The sequence below is a fragment of the Neolamprologus brichardi genome, chromosome 1, assembly GCF_056152115.1.
Source record: "Neolamprologus brichardi isolate AB-2024 chromosome 1, ASM5615211v1, whole genome shotgun sequence".
In the NCBI taxonomy this organism is placed as follows: domain Eukaryota; kingdom Metazoa; phylum Chordata; class Actinopteri; order Cichliformes; family Cichlidae; genus Neolamprologus; species Neolamprologus brichardi.
This window is the reverse complement of record NC_142104.1, coordinates 32,051,703-32,071,245: the sequence shown is the minus strand read 5'-3', so window position 1 is coordinate 32,071,245 and position 19,543 is coordinate 32,051,703. Positions and strand designations below refer to the sequence as shown.

At 40.0% G+C, this 19,543-nt stretch overlaps 1 protein-coding gene across 1 annotated transcript in view; it reads left to right on the top strand.

Moving 5' to 3' along the window:
• LOC102787874 (protein kinase C-binding protein NELL1-like) overlaps positions 1-19,543 on the top strand; it is a 299,433-nt gene that overhangs the window by 218,472 nt on the left and 61,418 nt on the right. Inside the window, exon 14 of the mRNA XM_087840916.1 lies at positions 8,332-8,454. Coding sequence (XP_087697042.1) covers positions 8,332-8,454 — 123 coding nt within the window. The remainder of the gene's footprint in view (positions 1-8,331; positions 8,455-19,543) is intronic.

The window sequence follows — 19,543 nt, the reverse complement described above, 5'->3', positions numbered from 1 at the left end:
GCTCACAGCTATTAGAACCCTGAATTTTTAATCACGCGACTCTTCCTGCCATCAATGTCGACTACTTTTCATATCCCTTCACATAAACTCTAACACATACCACAAACACTGTTAACACTCACCTCCACTTTACAGCTCAACCTAAGGAGGAAATCCTTGGGAAGAGAAAAGCAAAATAATTTTGCCGACTTGCTTTGGGGCTTTATGAGCACCACTCATTAATTAAGGCGAATGTATTAGTCATGACTCCCACCAAAGCGTTTGCATATTAATGAGGAGTGCGTTTGAGGGAGTGTGCATCTTTTGAGTGCTGTGAGCCCCGGGCACTGACTGGCACTTAAAGACACAGTTGATATAAAAAGATATTTTCGCAGTGCAGCTGGGCTGTAAATTCCCACCACAGCACCGTCACAGGCTGCTCTTTAATGTATTGTTTATAATCATCTTAAATCATGTTAGATTCTAATTGAAGATGTATTCACTAAAGCTTAATCAGTGTGATAAGCTCAGCAGTAGGACATAAATCAATAACATGTTGCCAAAGATTAATTAATTTCACATTTATAAATGACAGACATCATTCCAACAATTCATAACGCAGCACAGAAACCACGCTTTTATGATTTTTTTTTTAATGGCCCACTTTTAACTGTTGATGATAGTAGTTCTGTTGCCATCATGCTTTTTGACGACGTACATCATAGCGTTGTCCTGACACATTTTGGATTGTGTTGTAGGCATTAGAGAGAAAGCCCTTAAATAGCTCCAGTCATATTTCTCAGTTAAGAGTTTCTCTTTCCATTTTGGACAGTATTTGGCATCTATGTACCCAGTTAGTTGTGGAGTACCTTTAGGTTATATATTGGGTCCTCTTCTTTCTCTCACAAGTGCTTTTAAATAGAGCAAGGAATTTTAAACACAACCTTTATTTTAGATGCTTACATTATTTTACTTTTACTTCACAGAATCTAAAGTAATGTCACAAAATCAGGGTTCTTCCCTTGGATCGATGCACTTTTTGGGTTGTTGTCGTGCTAGAAGAGCTTGATGAGATTCTCATTTAAAGATGCACTGAACCATCCCCACATAATAATAATAATAATAATAATAATAATAATAATAATCCCACCACCATGTTTCACTGTATGGACCGTGAGCTTTGGGTTATATGTCTTTTATATGCCTCTCCCTACTTTTTGCTTTCTTGTGGGCAAAGAGCTCTGGTTTCCTCTTCCCGTATGGATAACCTTTCTCCAGGTTATGTTAAACATACTGCAGTCTTAAAGATGTCTCTTATGCAGAAGTCTGCGACCTCGCAGTAGTGATTGTCTTTAGACACATCTCTCACTAGTTTCCTTTCCAGAGCCTTTGAAATCTTTTGCTTCCTACCTCTGCCAGGTTTGTTCTGTCTGGCTTTCTGTGAATTTCTCACTCTAGTTCTTGGTACTTGGAAACACTGTGATAACTTTGCGTATCTCCCTCTTTGTAAGCATCAACAATTCTTTTTCTTAAGTCTAAACTGGTTTTGTTTTTGGTATGATGCTTTCTCAAGTGACAGCTCAAACCCGTGCTGAAGTTATGATACTGTGTGTAAATCAGAAGATAACCCTCATTTTTAACTTGATGAAACTTTGAGATTACGCAGTTGAAGTTAAATCATTGCACAGCAGTGGTTTGTGTTAAGGTTCAATAAAAAGGTCAGTTTTTCAGGTGGCTAATAATATGAAGCTGGTAATTGACCCTGTGCACGAGAAAATGCTAACTTCCTGGTTTGAGACCGGATGTGGGGTTGTACATTTCCGGTAGCTTTACTTTGCGGTCAATCGCTACTGCGAAGATATACTCCAAAATTGATGTCCAAAACTCAAAAAACAGAAAGATCGCGTTAAGTTACAAAGAGCAGAAGGTGGGAACACTCACCACTGTTGTGTCATAAAAAAATCTAATGATCAATTTTGACGTTTAAAGAGTTTCGATCGATCAGTTGTTTACATCACTCAACGAAAGCAGAGCTGCATTACAAAATCAGAAGACACATCGTCCACATTCAGAAGCACATCTCAGTATAGTGACTGGTCTTATGATTTAAACAGGCAAATGTTCAGCATTCAAACTACAGGTGAAGAATAGTCAAACCAGGTGTTTCTCCTGTTATGTCGATATCAGCTAGTCAAGTACACACCTACACAGCATGTTAACAAACCGTGAAAAAAGCCACACAAAAATTGCAGGTAAGGGTTTCTATACATTAGTATTTACGAAGGGTATGTTGTGACTTACCTTCAAAATTACAGTGGTCCCTCGCTATAACCTCGCTGTTTCGCAGATTTTTTTAGTGCAAGTTTGCATGCTTATTTTTATGTCACATTGTGTCCTGCGTCCTGATCGCTGCAGACGATCTCCTCCGTCTCTCCTGTGCAGTACAGAATCGCTGCATCGATGCTAGCAGTGTGACTCTGAAGTGCAGTGCTGTATGTCCACAATGTCCACGAAACGTTTTGCACCGTCAAAAAATAAAATTGGCTACTTGATTTCACCTATCACAGGTTATTTTTAGAACATAACACCCGCGATAAACAAGGGACAGCTGAGAAATATAACATTTGAATCCCTTTTCTCTTTTGCTCTGAGGCGCGGGGGAAAAATATCGACAAGTCGATGAACATCATTTACAGATATATTGGGTAAATGCCCAAGACATCTATAGAAATGTAAATCGCCGCTTGATTCATTCATTTGCTTAACTTGTTTTGGACCTTAAACAGGACGTGAATAGGACACCGGAAACAAAGCTCCCCACAGGAGTTTCCTAACGTGCACATAGTCAATTTTTGTTTGTTTTTTTTTTCTCGGAAATTATCATGTGCAAATAGATATATATAATTTATGCTTTTCATACAAAATGACTATGTCCAGAAATGCTGCGTTGAAAATTCATTAGGAATTCTGACAAAAACTTTAGATTTCATACAGGGGCTAAAAATTTGTCCTCATCAGCCTATGCTTCTGTCGTGGAAAATTTAACAATAACCTGCAACACACCCAGCAAGCTTGATTTGAAATGGGTTTAATAGTGTTCACAGACGCAGACTACACCTTTCTTGGCTGCTGCCTCAAAGCACATTGTGCGTTGTCTATCTTGCGTGCTGCACAATATCGTTTAATATTTAGTATCTACTGTTATCTACTGCTAGCTAGTTTATTGTGATGGTGCTGTTTTTCATTATGTTGCTCTGTTTTTTTGTTTGCTTTCTCTTCTGTTTTTTTTCTCTCCATACAGGTGATCCAGGTGTTTTGTTTGTTTTTCTTTCTTTCTTCCCTCCTTTCTCACTGTCTCTTCTCCCCTTTGGTTTTCTTTCTCTCCCTCTCTTTCTTTCATTCTTTCTCCCTGTCCTATCCCCCAGTCATGTCTGTCCCGTTTGTAGCAACCGAAAATAAAATAAATTCATAATTATAATAAAGGTCAATCAAATGGACCAATATGGCAAGGCCATGATGATGCACTTGGTAAAATAATCCGCTTGGCATCTTTCTTGGCCTTAAGACAACAATTCTGATGGCTAAAGATCCAAACGGGACACAAAAAAAAGAAAAAAAAAAGAAGAAAGAAATGGGTTTAATAAACACATTGCAATGTGGAGAGAGCATCCCAGTGGAACACCAGGACCATCTCTGAATTGTGGCCACCGCCCTTACATCTTATATACAGAGACACAGACAAAGAACATTCCACAAACTCTTACATGTTGGCCCCTCTCAGGGGGGGGGGGGGGCTATACCTCCTCCCTCACAGAGAGAATTATGACCTTGTTTTCTGCTTGGCCGTCACCTAAAGATTTACATCCGTGATAAGCAGAAGGAGTCCCACTATCTGTTTAACGTCTCCCATTACAATGGCCTCACTATGTTAACATTCCACATGCATGCAAACTAGTGACAGGAGTGCTCTTACTATAGTGCAGTGAGAAAGTGATATTACTAACTAATGTGATATGATTAAAGATGTGATTAATACATGAGGAAAGAAATCTGCCACCACACTTCCTTCTGCACTTACTTTTAAAAAGCACATCTACTTCACTGCGTTCCAGGTAATCTCCAGATATATCTGCCAGTACAAATCAATATCAGTGTTTTTATTTCTGTTCTCTGGTGAACACTCTCAGAGATACATGATCATAAATGAAGAAGTTATTTTATTTGGGCGACCCAACCTTCTACATGGGTATGACAGTGACCATGGTCTTTGAGCTTCTTACTTTCACCCAGTTTTAGGAACTTTGGTGTGATTTTTGACTTGACACCTGTGATTATCATTTCATGTTGTTATAATTTAGTTCTTTTCAACTACACAGCAACCACCGGGTTATGATGCCCCAAGATTAACCGTAACACAGGCCTGTCAGAGTGGGTCTCGTTAGTGTAACATGTGTGTAACATGTTAATTCTGTGGTGTTTAAAATGCTGCAGCATGCCGGTGCGGTTTAAAGAAACAGGAGCTCAGCCAAGCAGTTGCTCATTTGCTTTTAACAGTGTGACACAACAATGCAGAAATGTATCTGTCACCTCAGTAGCAGAGATAAAAATATATGCCTTTTTTCAGGGTAGGTCTTTTGACATTTCATAGTAAGTAAGAAGCTTCTGCTTTCTAGTGCATTTTCACCTGTCTATGCTGCCTCAATATCATAACGCAGTGGCTTAACTGTGACACCTGAACATTTTTTTAATGTTACAAGTGTCACCTTTGGCTCCTTTAGAACTGAACACAAAAATCTTCTATAGTGTTTTGAAAAAAAAGCTGTGCTGTGACTTTAGGTTCAGTTTTAGAATTTTTGAGCACATCGGTGTGCATAAATGTTACATCAGCAATTTAAATAAACCTAAATAATATATTCTATGTGTGCTACGCACAAGGTTTATTAATTTGTGGAGAATAGGTATGAAAAGTCCTAATAAACGTTGCAGTTTGATTTGCTGTAAACAACAACCTTAGCTGTGATTTCCAACTAAGACCACTTGCAACGATGGGCAGTTATACATCAGCACACTGGTGAGTCCAGCAGGTCTGGTGTCAGCTCTGTCGTGAATGGAACAGGGTTAAAACTGGGAAGTATTCCCTCATTATGCTTCTTTTTAGGATTTGAGAGAAGCTCTAGTCTCCAAGTATCATGGAGGTAACCTGTCAGGTCTCTGAGCCACACAGGTTACTATGAAACACATTACAAAGAAGGAGAAATTCTCTGTTTCAAATTGAAAGAAAATGATTTCTCCTTAGCATACAGCTTAAGTTTGAAAATATCCTGCACATGGTTAAGTTAGCCTACTTTTGGAAGACTACAGCTGAGCTGTTCTTAAAAAAATAAAAATAAAAATAAGAATAAGAGAAGATTGTATTGATCCCAGAGGGAAATATATAGTAAGCACAGAAACTGCCAGGGGGCTGACTTGCCAAGATCAGGGCATCAGATCATAAAATAACATATGTAAATGTTTTAAAACCACTAATAGTGTCATAATCAAATTTGCTGCTGTTCATTGGTAAAGTCTTTGTCTTTATGGCCGATGAGAACTACGCTCTAAGTGAACTCATGGTGTTGAGTTTAAGGTCGCAATAGCTAGTTTCACATGCCTTTAATATACCATGGGACTCTGTTTTTCTTACATTTTAGTCACTCGGGTCAAAAAGGACGACAAACCAGAAAAGCCTACATTGTAATACAGAAATCACTACCATAGTAGCTCAGTCAGATTTTACAATAAAATATGGTGCATTCATAATTTGCTAAGCTACCACAAAAGCTACCTGTGTTACTTTGTATCATATAAAAATATTTTTTATGTTTAGCAAATGCAGCGAACCATCAAAGATGTGAAAAGTCCAAAGTTAAACTTCGGCTATGCAGTTACATTTGAACTACGCTGCCAGAGAAGTGAAATGGATTTCCCGTTTAGTGGAAGGTCTCTTAGTGGTGGTTAATCATACACTGCCTGCAGTACTAAATCCCTTTCCTTTTCCCCCAGGCCTCTATCTAAGAGCAAACATATAAAAGTCAAGAGAGCAGTTCATGGTACCCAGCAGAATATAAAACACAGACCCTGAGATTGTACGTTACTCGCAGCACTTACTATTTTATTAGTAAGTCAGCATTTCACGATTCTAACAAAACTGTCCATATTTTCATAACGCTGACCTTGCAAGTTTTCTATTACAAAAAATTGTCTCAGTTTTGCGGTCATAGAATATTGTTTGCCACTTTATTTGAGTCAAAGAATGAGTGAATAAGGCAATAATTTCTCTTTCAAGGGTTTGACATGACAGAAGTCCTGCTTGCTGTCATTATCATCGGCTGCTGTAAGGACACTTTCTGTGTTGTGATTGGATCAGTGCACCTCGACTCGTTCATTCAGAGCTACACATTTAAGCTGACTATTGTTTTGATCATCATATTGTTAAATCGTTTTGACAAATTAGAGCACATTACAAAAAAAATGCAATCATGAATATATCTTCATATTGTTCGAAACTGATATATTGAACGCAATCAGGGACTAGATTTGTCACCCCGACTGTAAGTACTAGATCCAAGTGTCAAACATTTGGCCCTCAAGCCATAAACAGCCCACTAAACAGCCCAATCCCATGCACAGGATGGCTTTGTGAAGAGGAGGGTAACATGTCAAACAAAATGTGGAAAAGGTGCACAAACCAAACCTCCTAGAGAGCCATAGGGTTCACTTTTCTCTTCAAAGCAGGGCTGCTGTAACTCTAAACTCAACTATACATCCAGCCATCCATTAAATTTTCTTCCACTAATCCAATTCAGAGTTATGGGCGGGCTGAAGCTTATCCCAGCTGTCAAAGAACAAGAGGTGGGGTACATCGTGGCTCAAAGAGTTGGCAGTTCGTCTTGTAACCGGAAGGTTGCCGGTTCAAGCCCTCGGACAGTCTCGGTCATTGTGTCCTTGGGCAAGACACTTCACGTACCGCCTACTGATGTTGGCCAGAGGGCCTGATGGTGCGATATGGCAGCCTCGCTTCTGTCAGTCTGCCCCAGGGCAGCTGTGGCTACAACTGTAGCTTGCCTCCACCAGTGTGTGAATGTGAGAGTGAATGAATAGTGGTATTGTACAGCTATATAAATGCAATCCATTATTATTATTATTATTATTATTATTATTATTATTATTGTAGGCCTCCAAACTCCACTAATAAATATGAAAACAATAAAGCAATAACAGCAGTGAAAATAAGATCAAACTCAAGACAAAGTGATTAAATTGGTTCATTCTCAGAATGTACTTGTACTCCTGCACACTTTTAAAACATGCTGTTTTGTCCTGGTTTTAATCTGACAGCCCACTCAAGATCAAACCGAGCTCTGTTTGAACTACAATGAGTCTGACAGCCCTGCTCGAGACGGCTTATATATGTTCTGGCCATATCATGCTTTAATTATACTCCCCGCATTATCTGTGATAATGTTCTTGTACTGAATTTGTCACATACTCAGCGGTAGGGACATTCACCTTGTCTCATTGCCGGGATGCAGAGCGTTGATTGCAGTGAGCAGGTTTTTGGCAGAGCTTTTATGGGTGGAAAAGGAAACTGTTTTTCTTTTTTTCTTTCTGCTTTGTCTTCATAATAAAAAAAAAAAAAAAAAAACTCTTCTGGCAGTGGGAAAGAAACAGAAACAAAACAGAAGCAGCCCATGCTGTTAGCCTACTGTCTAATCACTCTGTCCCATGTTGGCGTACAAATACTGCAACACTTTAAGCGACTGTTTTCAACTAGTAGAGTCAAGGATTCTCTTTCTGGAAAACTCAAAGTGTTCACATGTTAAAGTAAAGAGATGGTATATTTTCGATATTGTGTCTAGCAAGTCATCAGTGTCCAAGCCAAAATCATTAGGCTAATTAATTCTGATGCTCAGTAATTAGCCAGCACACCTGCCATGTGTCAGCTGTTGCCTCTCCACCATGGGCTGTAGTTTTTAAGTAAAAGCGGGCTCGGAACGAAAGCGAGCTTGCGTGTTTGTTTGAAGTCACCTTCGAGAATCCACTTCAAGTCCATTTTGAGCATGCCAAGCATAACTGGTGTTTGAAAACATGGTTGATCAGAGAGGTGGCTGTCGACAGAAGAAAGACTCAGCTATGGCTTCTCATTCTGAGCCAAGCAGCCGGTTGACTGTCCTCTCAGAGCGCAGCGATTGGGTGGCCTCTCAGCTCAAAAAGAAATGACCCCTCCATCTTTCACACACAGCAAAGTCGCAAACACACACACACACACTCTATTCTCTATGTGAAGTTCCTCTCTGTCGGTTTCTCCCTCAGAGCATGACGAGTGCGCCAGCGGCCAGGATTTGTGTGATGAGAACGCCATCTGCACCAACACCATCAGGGGACATCTGTGTACCTGCAAGCCAGGCTACGTGGGCAATGGCACCATCTGCAGAGGTAAGTTCCTGAACCTGGAATATCCCACTTGACACACAGACACAGAAACAAAAAACCTTGCCACATCCTCTGAAGATAGGTTGCATGCTTCATTACAACACGGTTCATGTGGTTCGCTCCTCCTTCGTATCCTCTAACCAGGCAGCAGCTGCCATGGAGATGGTGAAAATTGAATCTGGACCATTTTCAGCCAGTTTTTGCCCACGTGTGCTTCTTTCCCCTCGCTGCTCACCCTGCTCCCCATTGACCTGTTGCCCTGCCAGGCACATTTCCTGGTTTGCCTGCATATAATAGCAACTGAACAGCATACAGAGGAAAACGCTTTGTTTTCAGGTTCACAAAAAATTAACATTTGAAAAAATATCAGAACCTTTGCATATCTATAGCTATGAAAATTACAATTCTTTGTAATCGACTCCATTAAATCTACACATAGACCTTAGAAGTGTTGATCATTCACTTCAGCAAGCATGTTAAAGATATGGTTGTTTGCCTGCTAGAGATTAGACCGAAGACTCAAGTTGCAGCACTACTTGGTCTGCAGTAGCACATGTTTGTCAGCAAAGCAAAACACGTTTTACAAAAATTGTGGGAAATTTGTGAAGTTCTGTTTTGTTGTCTTGAGTTAAGCGTCTTGGTCAGGCATGGATATTACTAAAAAGAAAATGGACCTTGCACAATCATAGCAACTGAAACTAGAAGTTAAGATAATAAGCGCATGAGGAAAGTATTCCTTAAATCAGATGAGAGATTACAATCCAGCTGCTGGAGTTTCTCCCTGTTGGCTCTTAAAAAGGTTTTGTGGTTAGGACACTTTGGTATTGATACCTCCATATTTAAATATGGTCTGTATTCTTTAACTATAAATATACTGTGACTCATTTGTCTTACAAAGAGGTATTAAGACATGTTAAGTTTGGAGGATCCTGCCAACAGTCTAAACTTAATAAGATGCTTAATTTTAGTAAGTTGTCAGAGTCAGTGTACATTTTGAATATTGTGTATTTTATTGTATAAAACAGAAGTCTGTGGTGGGTCAAATAGAGTGACTTTGTGCTTTTTTGTTATGTCAAATTAATCTCCTATTCACGGGTAGATGACGTGTTTATGCGTCCAATCAGCGAGGCGCAGTATGAATTCTGCTGAATATAAATATATATATCATATTTTTTATATAATATATTTTATATAATATATAATCATATTTTCAGGGCTGATGAAACAGGGCTGCCATTTCTAGGCCATGCAGGGCAATCGTAGCAGCAGAGGCTCGTTAGAGGGTTGAGAGTGTTTACAGTCCAGAGGAGTGCTGTGGCTTGAGGTCACCAAAATACCACAAACATTGCTAGGATCCACCAACAGAGCTGCAGAAACATCAGATTTTCACTTTAGCCAACCGGTCAACGAGAAAGAAAACATACTACATTTCAGAATCCGAGGAATCAGGAAGTTTTTTATTTACGGTATCTGTTTGATAAGAGATCTTTAGTCACACACAAAGACGTGGCAGGTCTATCTTGCCTGGGTGTTAAGGTTGCACTTTGCTTGTTACATTTTATGGGTATTTTTCGATTTGGTAAAATAGAGTTAATTGCTCAGTTTGTCCCCTTTTTACCAGCAAAGAGCAAAACACTCAGGTTGAAATTTTTTTGTGTGTATGTGTAGGAGATAACAAGCTCTATATTATAAAGCGTTTGAGGGTTTGAGGTTTATTTCTCAAAATGTGTTTTGTTGCTCAGATTTGGTGCTGTCTACTCATAATATACTTTACTTCTGAACTCAAGTCTTAAAATACAGCTCAACTCCCAGCCCTGCTCATGTCTACAGCTTGATTTGTAAATAAAGAGACCCCATGGGCTTGCATGGAGCGCTTTCGTGTAATTTTTTAGACTGTGTGCATATGCTTGGCTGCTGTCCAAGAGATGGGAGAGTCATTAAGCCTAATTAGGCTTTGATATTCTAACCTACCTAAACATGATCTCAACAAAATTCCGGCAAATGTGCTGCAGTTGGATGTATTTGTTGCTGCACAAGCTGACATCCCCCCCAATAGGCAATATATGCCGCCTGTGAGGATGTGGGCTTTTATTTGGTTTCCTGTAATTTCACTGAAAGTGCCGAATATCAACAGGGAATGTCAGGACTACTATCTACTCTATCATTTTTCAGGGTTAAAAACCATGCTTTATTTTGACCTTCCCACCGTGTTCCATAGCGAAGCCACACTTTGCGTCCGCCTTGGTGCTCCTCACCGTGAAACTTAATAATGTTGTAATTAGGACAGGACAGAGGAAAGCATGTCAGTAATACAAATGATTAGTGGGAGGGTAAGTGTATCATATGTTGCTGTGGGTTGACATCTGCATGCATGTGATGGACAAGAAGTAGGGGAAGTGAATGATGAAACAAAAAGCAGCAGATGCAGGAGAGTGAAAGAGGAGGTAAATGCAGTGACAGAACCAGAAAGTAACAGGAGACATAAAAAAAAAAGTAAAGAAGTCGTTGTCACCCACCCCCACTCGCCCAGCCATCTGTAAAACAGGCATTAGGATGAGCAGCAGGTAGGAGGCAGGTCCAGGGAGAGATCAATGTAATTTGCAAAGTGCCTTCCACATAGTTTCAGCCTCTGGATTGTCTCCAGACTCATGACACACACACACACACACACACACACACGCACACGCACACACACACACGCACACACAGAGGCACACAATGCTTGAGGACAATATAAAAATTAAACTACAGCATACATATTTGTCACTCCAGAAGTCACGGTCAGTGTGCAATTTATATAACAGAGAGGTGAATATATCAAACAATGTTTAGAATATAAATGATGAAATATGAAAACATTAGTTAACATAGTGGGTTTTGTTTTGTTTTTTCATGTTGGAATTAGAAATGCACTTTATTAAAAAATGGGTACTTTTAGGCACATGAAAAATGTGCATCTAGCTCCTGAACATGTAATTCCATCCGTGGACTTTATTCTGCACTCCTCTAATATCCTTTCAAAAGATTTCCTGCAAGGAAAAACCCACTTTAGCTGCAACAGGAAGGTGTGGCATTATTGTTAAATGATGATTTCTTTTTTAAAATTTGCCCCAAAGTTGCTGGAAAGGTTTAAAATCAGGATTCTGAACAAACTGGTCAAATACTCCTTCACCAAACTAGAATAAATACCTAGTACATGTAGTGCCTAGATATTCCTAGTCTGGGAAATTAACCCAGACCCCACATTGTGTAGCTAATACATGATCAGTCATTATGCTGAGACCATGCATGACACTCAATCCAGCTGACTAATGCCATTTATCAGAGGCATGTAGGGAAATTCGTTTTAATAATGTCATTAAAACGTCCTGCATTTTACCTATATTGTGCAGGCCAATTAGTATATTATGTGAGAGGGGAGTTTGAAGAATCTCTCTCTATTTTCCCCCTCCCCCTGAGATCTCATTACTGTGTGATGGTGACAGTGTTGGCCAATCGACCTGTGCCTCCCATCTCATTCCCCTCATACATCACTACTGCCCTCTTAGGAATAGGGGAATTAGTCTGAGTGTGACTGCAGCTCCTCAGCCTGTCCCTGCTAATGTTAATAAGGCAAAAAGGTGAGTTTAGCTTTAGCTCATACCCGACTGTGCAAAACTGCATTTCAGAGACAGAAAATGTATGGGTGACTGAGGGGTGGAACGGTCAACAAGTGCCCATCAACATTTAATGTCTTTTTTACATATACAATACAACTTCACTTGGATTTGTTGTCAAGGAGGTAGCATTTTCTTTTGCAAAGGTATAATTTGGCGTTTACTATTTGTTAGGGCTTGGAGGATGGTAAAACCTGCTATAGGTATAGGTTTATATGCTCAGTGACTTCCGAACTGAAAATCTCACACATTTTGTTAGACTTTAGATTAAAGCTCCTCTTTTACCCCATTTGATGTCATGAAGTGATGTTTCATTAATTATTAGATTGGCAAGACTTCTGTGAATACCTTAGTTTTCAGCCAATTACATCTCTATACAGTGGTGCTCAGATGTTTACGCACACTCATGAATATCATGGTCATTCTGGGCTTGTAATGATTGCTTTGAACTGTTGTTTTCCCAGGGTGGAAAGGTTGTACGGCATACATCTTTAATGACTTTATAAAGCAAGAATTGGGTACACAAGTTTGAATATATTTCGGATTTTTTCTAATCCACAATGGTTGGCTAAATGTCCCTTAGCAAACTGCACCTTGACCAGATGCTTTTGGTAGCTGTCAACAGCCTTCTTAAGTGTAGTCCACAAATGTTCAGTAGAGTTGAGGTCAGGGCTTTGGGAAGGTGATGCCAGAGGCTAAATGTAAGCCTCCATTGTCCTGTTAGAACACACAATTTTGTCCAAGTTTCAGTCATCTAAATATTAATTTGTGAAGTTGAAACATTTGGAAGTAGTCGTCCTCATTTATTATTCCATCCATTATGTGCAGTCTACCAGTATCACTGACAGACAAACAGTGCCAGAGGATGATTCTACTGCCAACAAGCAGAGAGCTGCTCCAAACATATCTCTTTGTGGCCTAATAGCTCAGTCTTTGTCTCATCTGACCGTAAAACTATCGTCTAGAAGGTAATTGGCTTGTCCATGTGGGCAGCTGTAAATTTCAGTCGATGTTGAAAGTGTCATTTTGGAGTGGGGACTGACTCTCAGTCGACACCCTCTCAGTTCAGTATTTGTTTTTTTTCTGGGTTTTTTGGTTGTTTTTTTCAACTGATGGTCTTGGAATGGGTGATTGTTTAGAAATGGCTCCAAGAGACTTTCCCAACTTATCCAAATCTATACTTCTCTTCAAGTTAATAGGTCTTGGATTTTGTCAGGTTAAAAAACATTGTAGAACCCCCAGAATTTCTGTATATATTTGATCCTGTATGTGTACTTTCAACTCCATTGGATTGGAGAAAATCCAAAATAAATTCAGTCTTGAAAACAACTCTTTTTTTCTTTTTGAAGTCATTGGAGATGGTGTACAATCATTCCACCCTGGAAAATGACCACAACATTCATGCCCATGCCTAAAATCTTTAAATTTTCTTTTTTAGGCCTTTTGGTGTTTCTGAGCTGGCCAGTTCCGTCCATTTGGGAATGTACCAGTTTTTTTGATTTGGCAAATCCTAAAGCTTTTGATAGTCCTTTGATATTTTTGGTTTCAGCCTTATAATGGCTTCCTTAATTTAAAAGTGCACGCCTTGCACGTGAAAAAATGGGGGACTGTGTATTCATATGACTGTAATTCCTAAACAGTTAACTCAGTACTTTTGTTAAACTCCTTGAATTAAAGCTGAAAACCAGCACCTCAATCATATCTTGTTTGTTTGGTTTAAAATGCACCATGGTGATGTACAGAGGCAAAATTACAAAAATTGTGCTGTTGTCAAATACTTATGGACTTGACTGCATAGCTTGTATATGTGAAACAAGGTTTTTGATATATTTACAGGATAATATTTCAATGGGTGTGAATCATTAAAGGGTTAAAGGATTAAACTCTGTGGAAAAGAGCTATTTCAGGTGATGCATTAACCTCCTAGGACCTGGCATCCACATATGTGGACACCACATTTTGGGTTATTTAGACCAGAATACTCAATTTTGCTCTACAAGGGCCTGATGTCCACTTACGAGGACATTATACTGCTAAATTTTAAACAAATATCCTCATATGTGGCTCTCATTTTTCTTAGAAACAAAAATTAGGTAAAAAAAAAATCTGGTAATTCTTTGTTTTTACATTCATCAGGTCCCAAAATGCCCAAATATCAAAGAGAAATTAAAAATGCATGCTGTGAATGAGTTCGGGTCTTAGGAGGTTAAAGTCAGTGTGAAAGTGATTCAATAGGCGGTTTGTCTAATGGACCCTAATTGCAAGCTTTCTGCTGTGTTGAATTGAAAAGAGGAAATGTACTGAGACTTTTTTTGCGTCTTAAGAACTAGAGTGAGTATATTTTCTGGTTACGTTTATCTGAGTAAATCTCTTCAGAGGATAAATCTTAACAGATAGACAAAAAACAAGATGCCCATTAAAGACTGTAGGCTTCTGAGACCAAGAGTTTTCACACATAAACTCTGGACAATGTTGGGAAGAGTCAGAAAAGTTAGCCCATTACCTGACTGTCCCCTTGCTTCCTTGCAGCACACCACATGCTTCCCATTTGCTCACCATGAATTCACTGGATAATTACCTGCTATATTCTAACATAGGTGCAATCAGACAGTACATGGGCTTTGTGCCTGGGAGCTGAGAGGAGAAAGTATGTTCAGTGTATAATATCTGCTAAGCAGATATGATATTCTCACACAATAATATTACATAATAAAATTACACTTGCCGGAGCAGGAAGGTGGAACGATTAAAGAGTTTACATTAAAGAACTGCATCAGCATCGTTCGTCCGTGTTCACATCTGTGTGCTCTACTGCATAGCACTCTGCGTTACCAGCAAGAGTATCTGTTAAACAAAGCGTATACAGTACTTTTCACAGATTTAATATAGTTGAGTATCACCAGCACAAGACTGATTGAAGACAAAAAAAAAACCATCACAGAGATGATAGAATGAGGACAGCATGCTGGATTTTCGCTTGGTGCATTAAATTATATTACAAGAGTGGATGTGATAGAGCTGAACACAAGGGGGTGGGGTCTCTCTTTGCTGCTACATCTAACAGTGGGGAACAGACTAAAAATAATTGCCTCAAATGATAATTGCTACAAAGCTTCAAAAACAAGTAGCGAGTTTTTTTTTTCTTTTCCTTGTTACAATTTTCTTTTCCACATTTGCAATTAATCATAGCTTCAGATACTGTGGTTTTCAGCCAATTAAATGTTGTAAAACACTGTGCCCTCTAGCACACAACTACACAGCAGAAACTGCTAAATGTGTTGTTCCTATCAAAAAAGGATAAAGGGGAGCAATAATTATGTAAACAGAAAATTAAATGCTTCATACTTGTAGAGGAAATGAAGACTGAATTACACTCCTTCCCCCTCCCTCCCTCCCTCCCAATTTCTATTTTCCTCTCATCCCCCCTCTCATCCCCATTCTCTATTTCCCAGAATACATTAGCATGGGTTTACAGCTCGCTGTTAGCTGCTTGCAACATGGTTCCTCTGCGATTAGGTCCGATAGCAAAATGAGAAAAGCACGAGTCAGTGCCTTTGTCCTCTGCGCCACTGTTTAGACTCACTACTCAAATCCTCTCTATTTAAAGCCCCTTTGTCTATACAAACCAGTCCTAGGGAATGAAACGGACCATTAACAAGATTAGCTCACTCATTCTACTGCTGACAAAAGCTCTGCAATAGGCTGCTGATCATTAGGCTGGCAGTGGGAACAATGCTGATCTATAATCTTTTGCCGTGCTTCGATTGAACTATTGTGGCCCATTTATTAGACTCTAAGGGAGATGACATAATGGTAGCCCTTTGTCAACCCAAGAGAGCCGCAATACCAGAGCAGTGGCTGGAGGAACGAAAGTAAGTAACGGTAAAAGGAGTCTTAACCCTTCATTTCTTCTTTCTTACAGTCAGTTTGTGCAGTTGGTTGAACTGAAATAGAGCCTGTGGGATGGAGGCCTTTTTGTATTTTTCCAGCAATCATCCCAGTAGCACTAGGCAGGAAGGTGGGTGGCTGCAGGTAGGCTGTAGCTCTCTAAAGTTGACAATAAATGTTCGCATGTAAATAGCAAGTATGCTTCACAAATGTTTTCCAGTGTAGTAGCAGGTAGCATTTTAGGTGAGAAAATCTTTCAAGCCACAGTGAACACAATCATTTCAAAATCAACACCTGAGCTGCATTCTTAAATTGTGTTTTTGAACCGTAAATACAGCAAGACTGAGCAGAATCAGCACCTACAAATAGGAGCAATAGCTGCGCTTTTCCGTCTATTGTGTGTTTCCATAATATCAGCAGCAGCCAAATCTATTGTGTCGTTAACAGTCACCCGAAGGGGCATAGCATTGCTGTAGCAACAATATTAGCCATAATTACTCTCCTGTAATAGAAGCAAGATGTGAGGTATAATCACTACTCAGTCAGTGAGAGAGCAGAAGTAGGTCAGCTGTGGTAGACTGAGTGATTGTGCTGAATTTGCCTGGCCTAGTCGAGCTCCCCTGAGATTACCGAGGCAAAGATCCAGTCCAGTCCCACCGATGCCACATTACACATCTGTTAGCTATAAGGGGAAACATATCAGGTTCACTGTGGTAGCAATCTGCTCAAGTCAAGCCCATGCAAGTGGATATTGGGTATGTTTTGGGGCATGCAACCCAAATGAAGTACTTGTGGAAGTGCAGTTTTTCTAATGAATGCTTGCAGAGGGCGTCTCCAACAGCGAGTCAAAGCCTGTGAAGTCCCATGTTAAACCAACAGAATGAACAATATTTACAGCAAAGATTAAAAATTGTTTTCAGCCCCCTTGAACTTTCCCACATTTTGTCACATTACAGCCACAAACATGAATTAATTTTATTGGAATTCCACGTGAAAGACCAACACAAAGTGGTGTATGTCTGTGAAGGTTCTCAGTCATCCAGGTCATCGTAGTCAAAGGAGCTTGCAAAGAAAAGCGTCTGGACTTCTTTAAGTTGCTTGAAGATGTTTCACCTCTCATCCGAGAAGCTTCTTCAGTTCTAAGGTCAAATGGTGGGATCATCAGGGGGTCCTTTTGTCCCTCTGCGGGGGGATACTCCCACTATAGGTTTAAATCTGGGACTCCCCACCATTTGACCTTAGAACTGAAGAAGCTTCTCGGATGAGAGGTGAAACGTCTTCAAGCAACTTAAAGAAGTCCAGGCGCTTTTCTTTGCAAGCTCCTTTGACTACAAAGTGGTGTACGCTTGAGAAGTGGAACGAAAATCATACATGATTCCAAACATTTTTTACAAATAAATAACTGCAAAGTGGGGTGTGTGTAATTATTCAGCCCTCTGAGTCAATACTTTGTAGAACCACCTTTTGCTGCAATTACAGCTGCCAGTCTTTTAGGGTATGTCTCTACCAGCTTTGCACATCTACAGACTGAAATCCTTGCCCATTCTTCTTTGCAAAACTGCTCCAGCTCAGTCAGATTAGATGGACAGCGTTTGTGAACAGCAGTTTTCAGATCTTGCCACAGATTCTCGATTTGATTTAGATCTGGACTTTGACTGGGCCATTCTAACACATGGATATGTTTTGTTTTAAACCATTCCATTGTTGCCCTGGCTTTATGTTTAGGGTCGTTGTCCTGCTGGAAGGCGAACCTCCGCCCCAGTCTGAAGTCTTTTGCAGACTCCAAGAGGTTTTCTTCCAAGATTGCCCTGTATTCGGCTCCATCCATCTTCCCATCAACTTTGACCGGCTTCCCTGTCCCTGCTGAAGAGAAGCACCCCCAGAGCATGATGCTGCCACATAGTGTTTTGCATTTTGGCCAAAAAGTTCCATTTTGGTCTCATCTGAGCAGAGCGCCTTCTTCCACATGTTTGCTGTGTCTCCCACATGGCTTGTGGCAAACTGCAAACGGGTCTTCTTATGGTTTTCTGTTAACAATGGCTTTCTTCTTGCCACTCTTCCATAAAGGCCAACTTTGTGCAGTGCACGACTAATAGTTGTCCTATGGACAGATTCCCCCACCTGAGCTTTAGATCTCTGCAGCTCGTCCAGAGTCACCATGGGCCTCTTGGCTGCATTTCTCATCAACGCTCTCCTTGTTCGGCCTGTGAGTTTAGGTGGACGGCCTTGTCTTGGTAGGTTTACAGTTGTGCCATACTCCTTCCATTTCTGAATGATGGACCACGCTTGAACAGTGCTCCGTGGGATGTTCAAGGCTTGGGAAATCTTTTTGTAGCCTAAGCCTGCTTTAAATTTCTCAATAACGTTATCCCTGACCTGTCTGGTGTGTTCTTTGGACTTCATGGTGTTGTTGCTCCCAATATTCTCTTAGACAACCTCTGAGGCCGTCACAAAGCAGCTGTATTTGTACTGACATTAGATTACACACAGGTGCACTCTATTTAGTCATTAGCACTCATCAGGCAATGTCTATGGGCAACTGACTGCACTCAGACCAAAGGGGGCTGAATAATTACGCACACCCCACTTTTCAGTTATTTATTTGTAAAAAATGTTTGGAATCATGTATGATTTCCGTTCCACTTCTCACGTGTACACCACTTTGTGTTGGTCTTTCATGTGGAATTCCAATAAAATTGATTCATGTTTGTGGCTGTAATGTGACAAAATGTGGAAAAGTTCAAGGGGGCCGAATACTTTTGCAAGCCACTGTAGAGGACTTATTACCTCACTTGCCTAGACTTACAAGGCTACAACCATCAGGGTTGCTGCCTTAAGCCACTAAAGATTGGGCAGACTGGACAGACTGGTGTTACGACACCATTTATTAGAATTTCTCTGCAGGAAGTGTTTTTCATGGAGGGCATGAAAAACCCCAAACAGACTTCATTTGATGCCATGTTGATAACTATGCCACCAGTTTGTCTAACAACCCATCTTCTCCTTGACACATTTTCGGAGATGTGTCTGAGTGAGGGTTGACATTAGGAAAAGAGAACTATATATTTTTCCTGTTTCTAGTGTTGATCTTTGTCTGATCAACACAACCCGAAATGGCACAACGTCAGCGTCAGAATCAAATTCGTCAATCAACATGGATGTCTTTCTAAAAGTGCCATTTAGCACCAATAATCAAACCGTGGGAAAGCAACAGTAGAACATGTAGAGAGAAATTGAATTACTCACAAAGTGCAGATTGAATTTATAGACATTATGTTTTTGTTTTTCTGTAAACTGCAGTGAGCTGTATCTCTGAAGCTATTGAAGTCTCCATTTAGATTTCAGCTAATTAAGGTTCATAATAAAGAATAATCCTGTGGCTCAGAGACAGTAAACAATTTATGTTGGGTACATTTTCTGCTTGCAGTTGTATTTTCACCAGGTAAAAGGTTTGTATATGGAAAATGCATACCAATACACCTGGGAGAAGGAAAGAGACAACTGTGGTTTCTGTTGCAAAATTTACCATCACTTAGCATTCCTTAAGC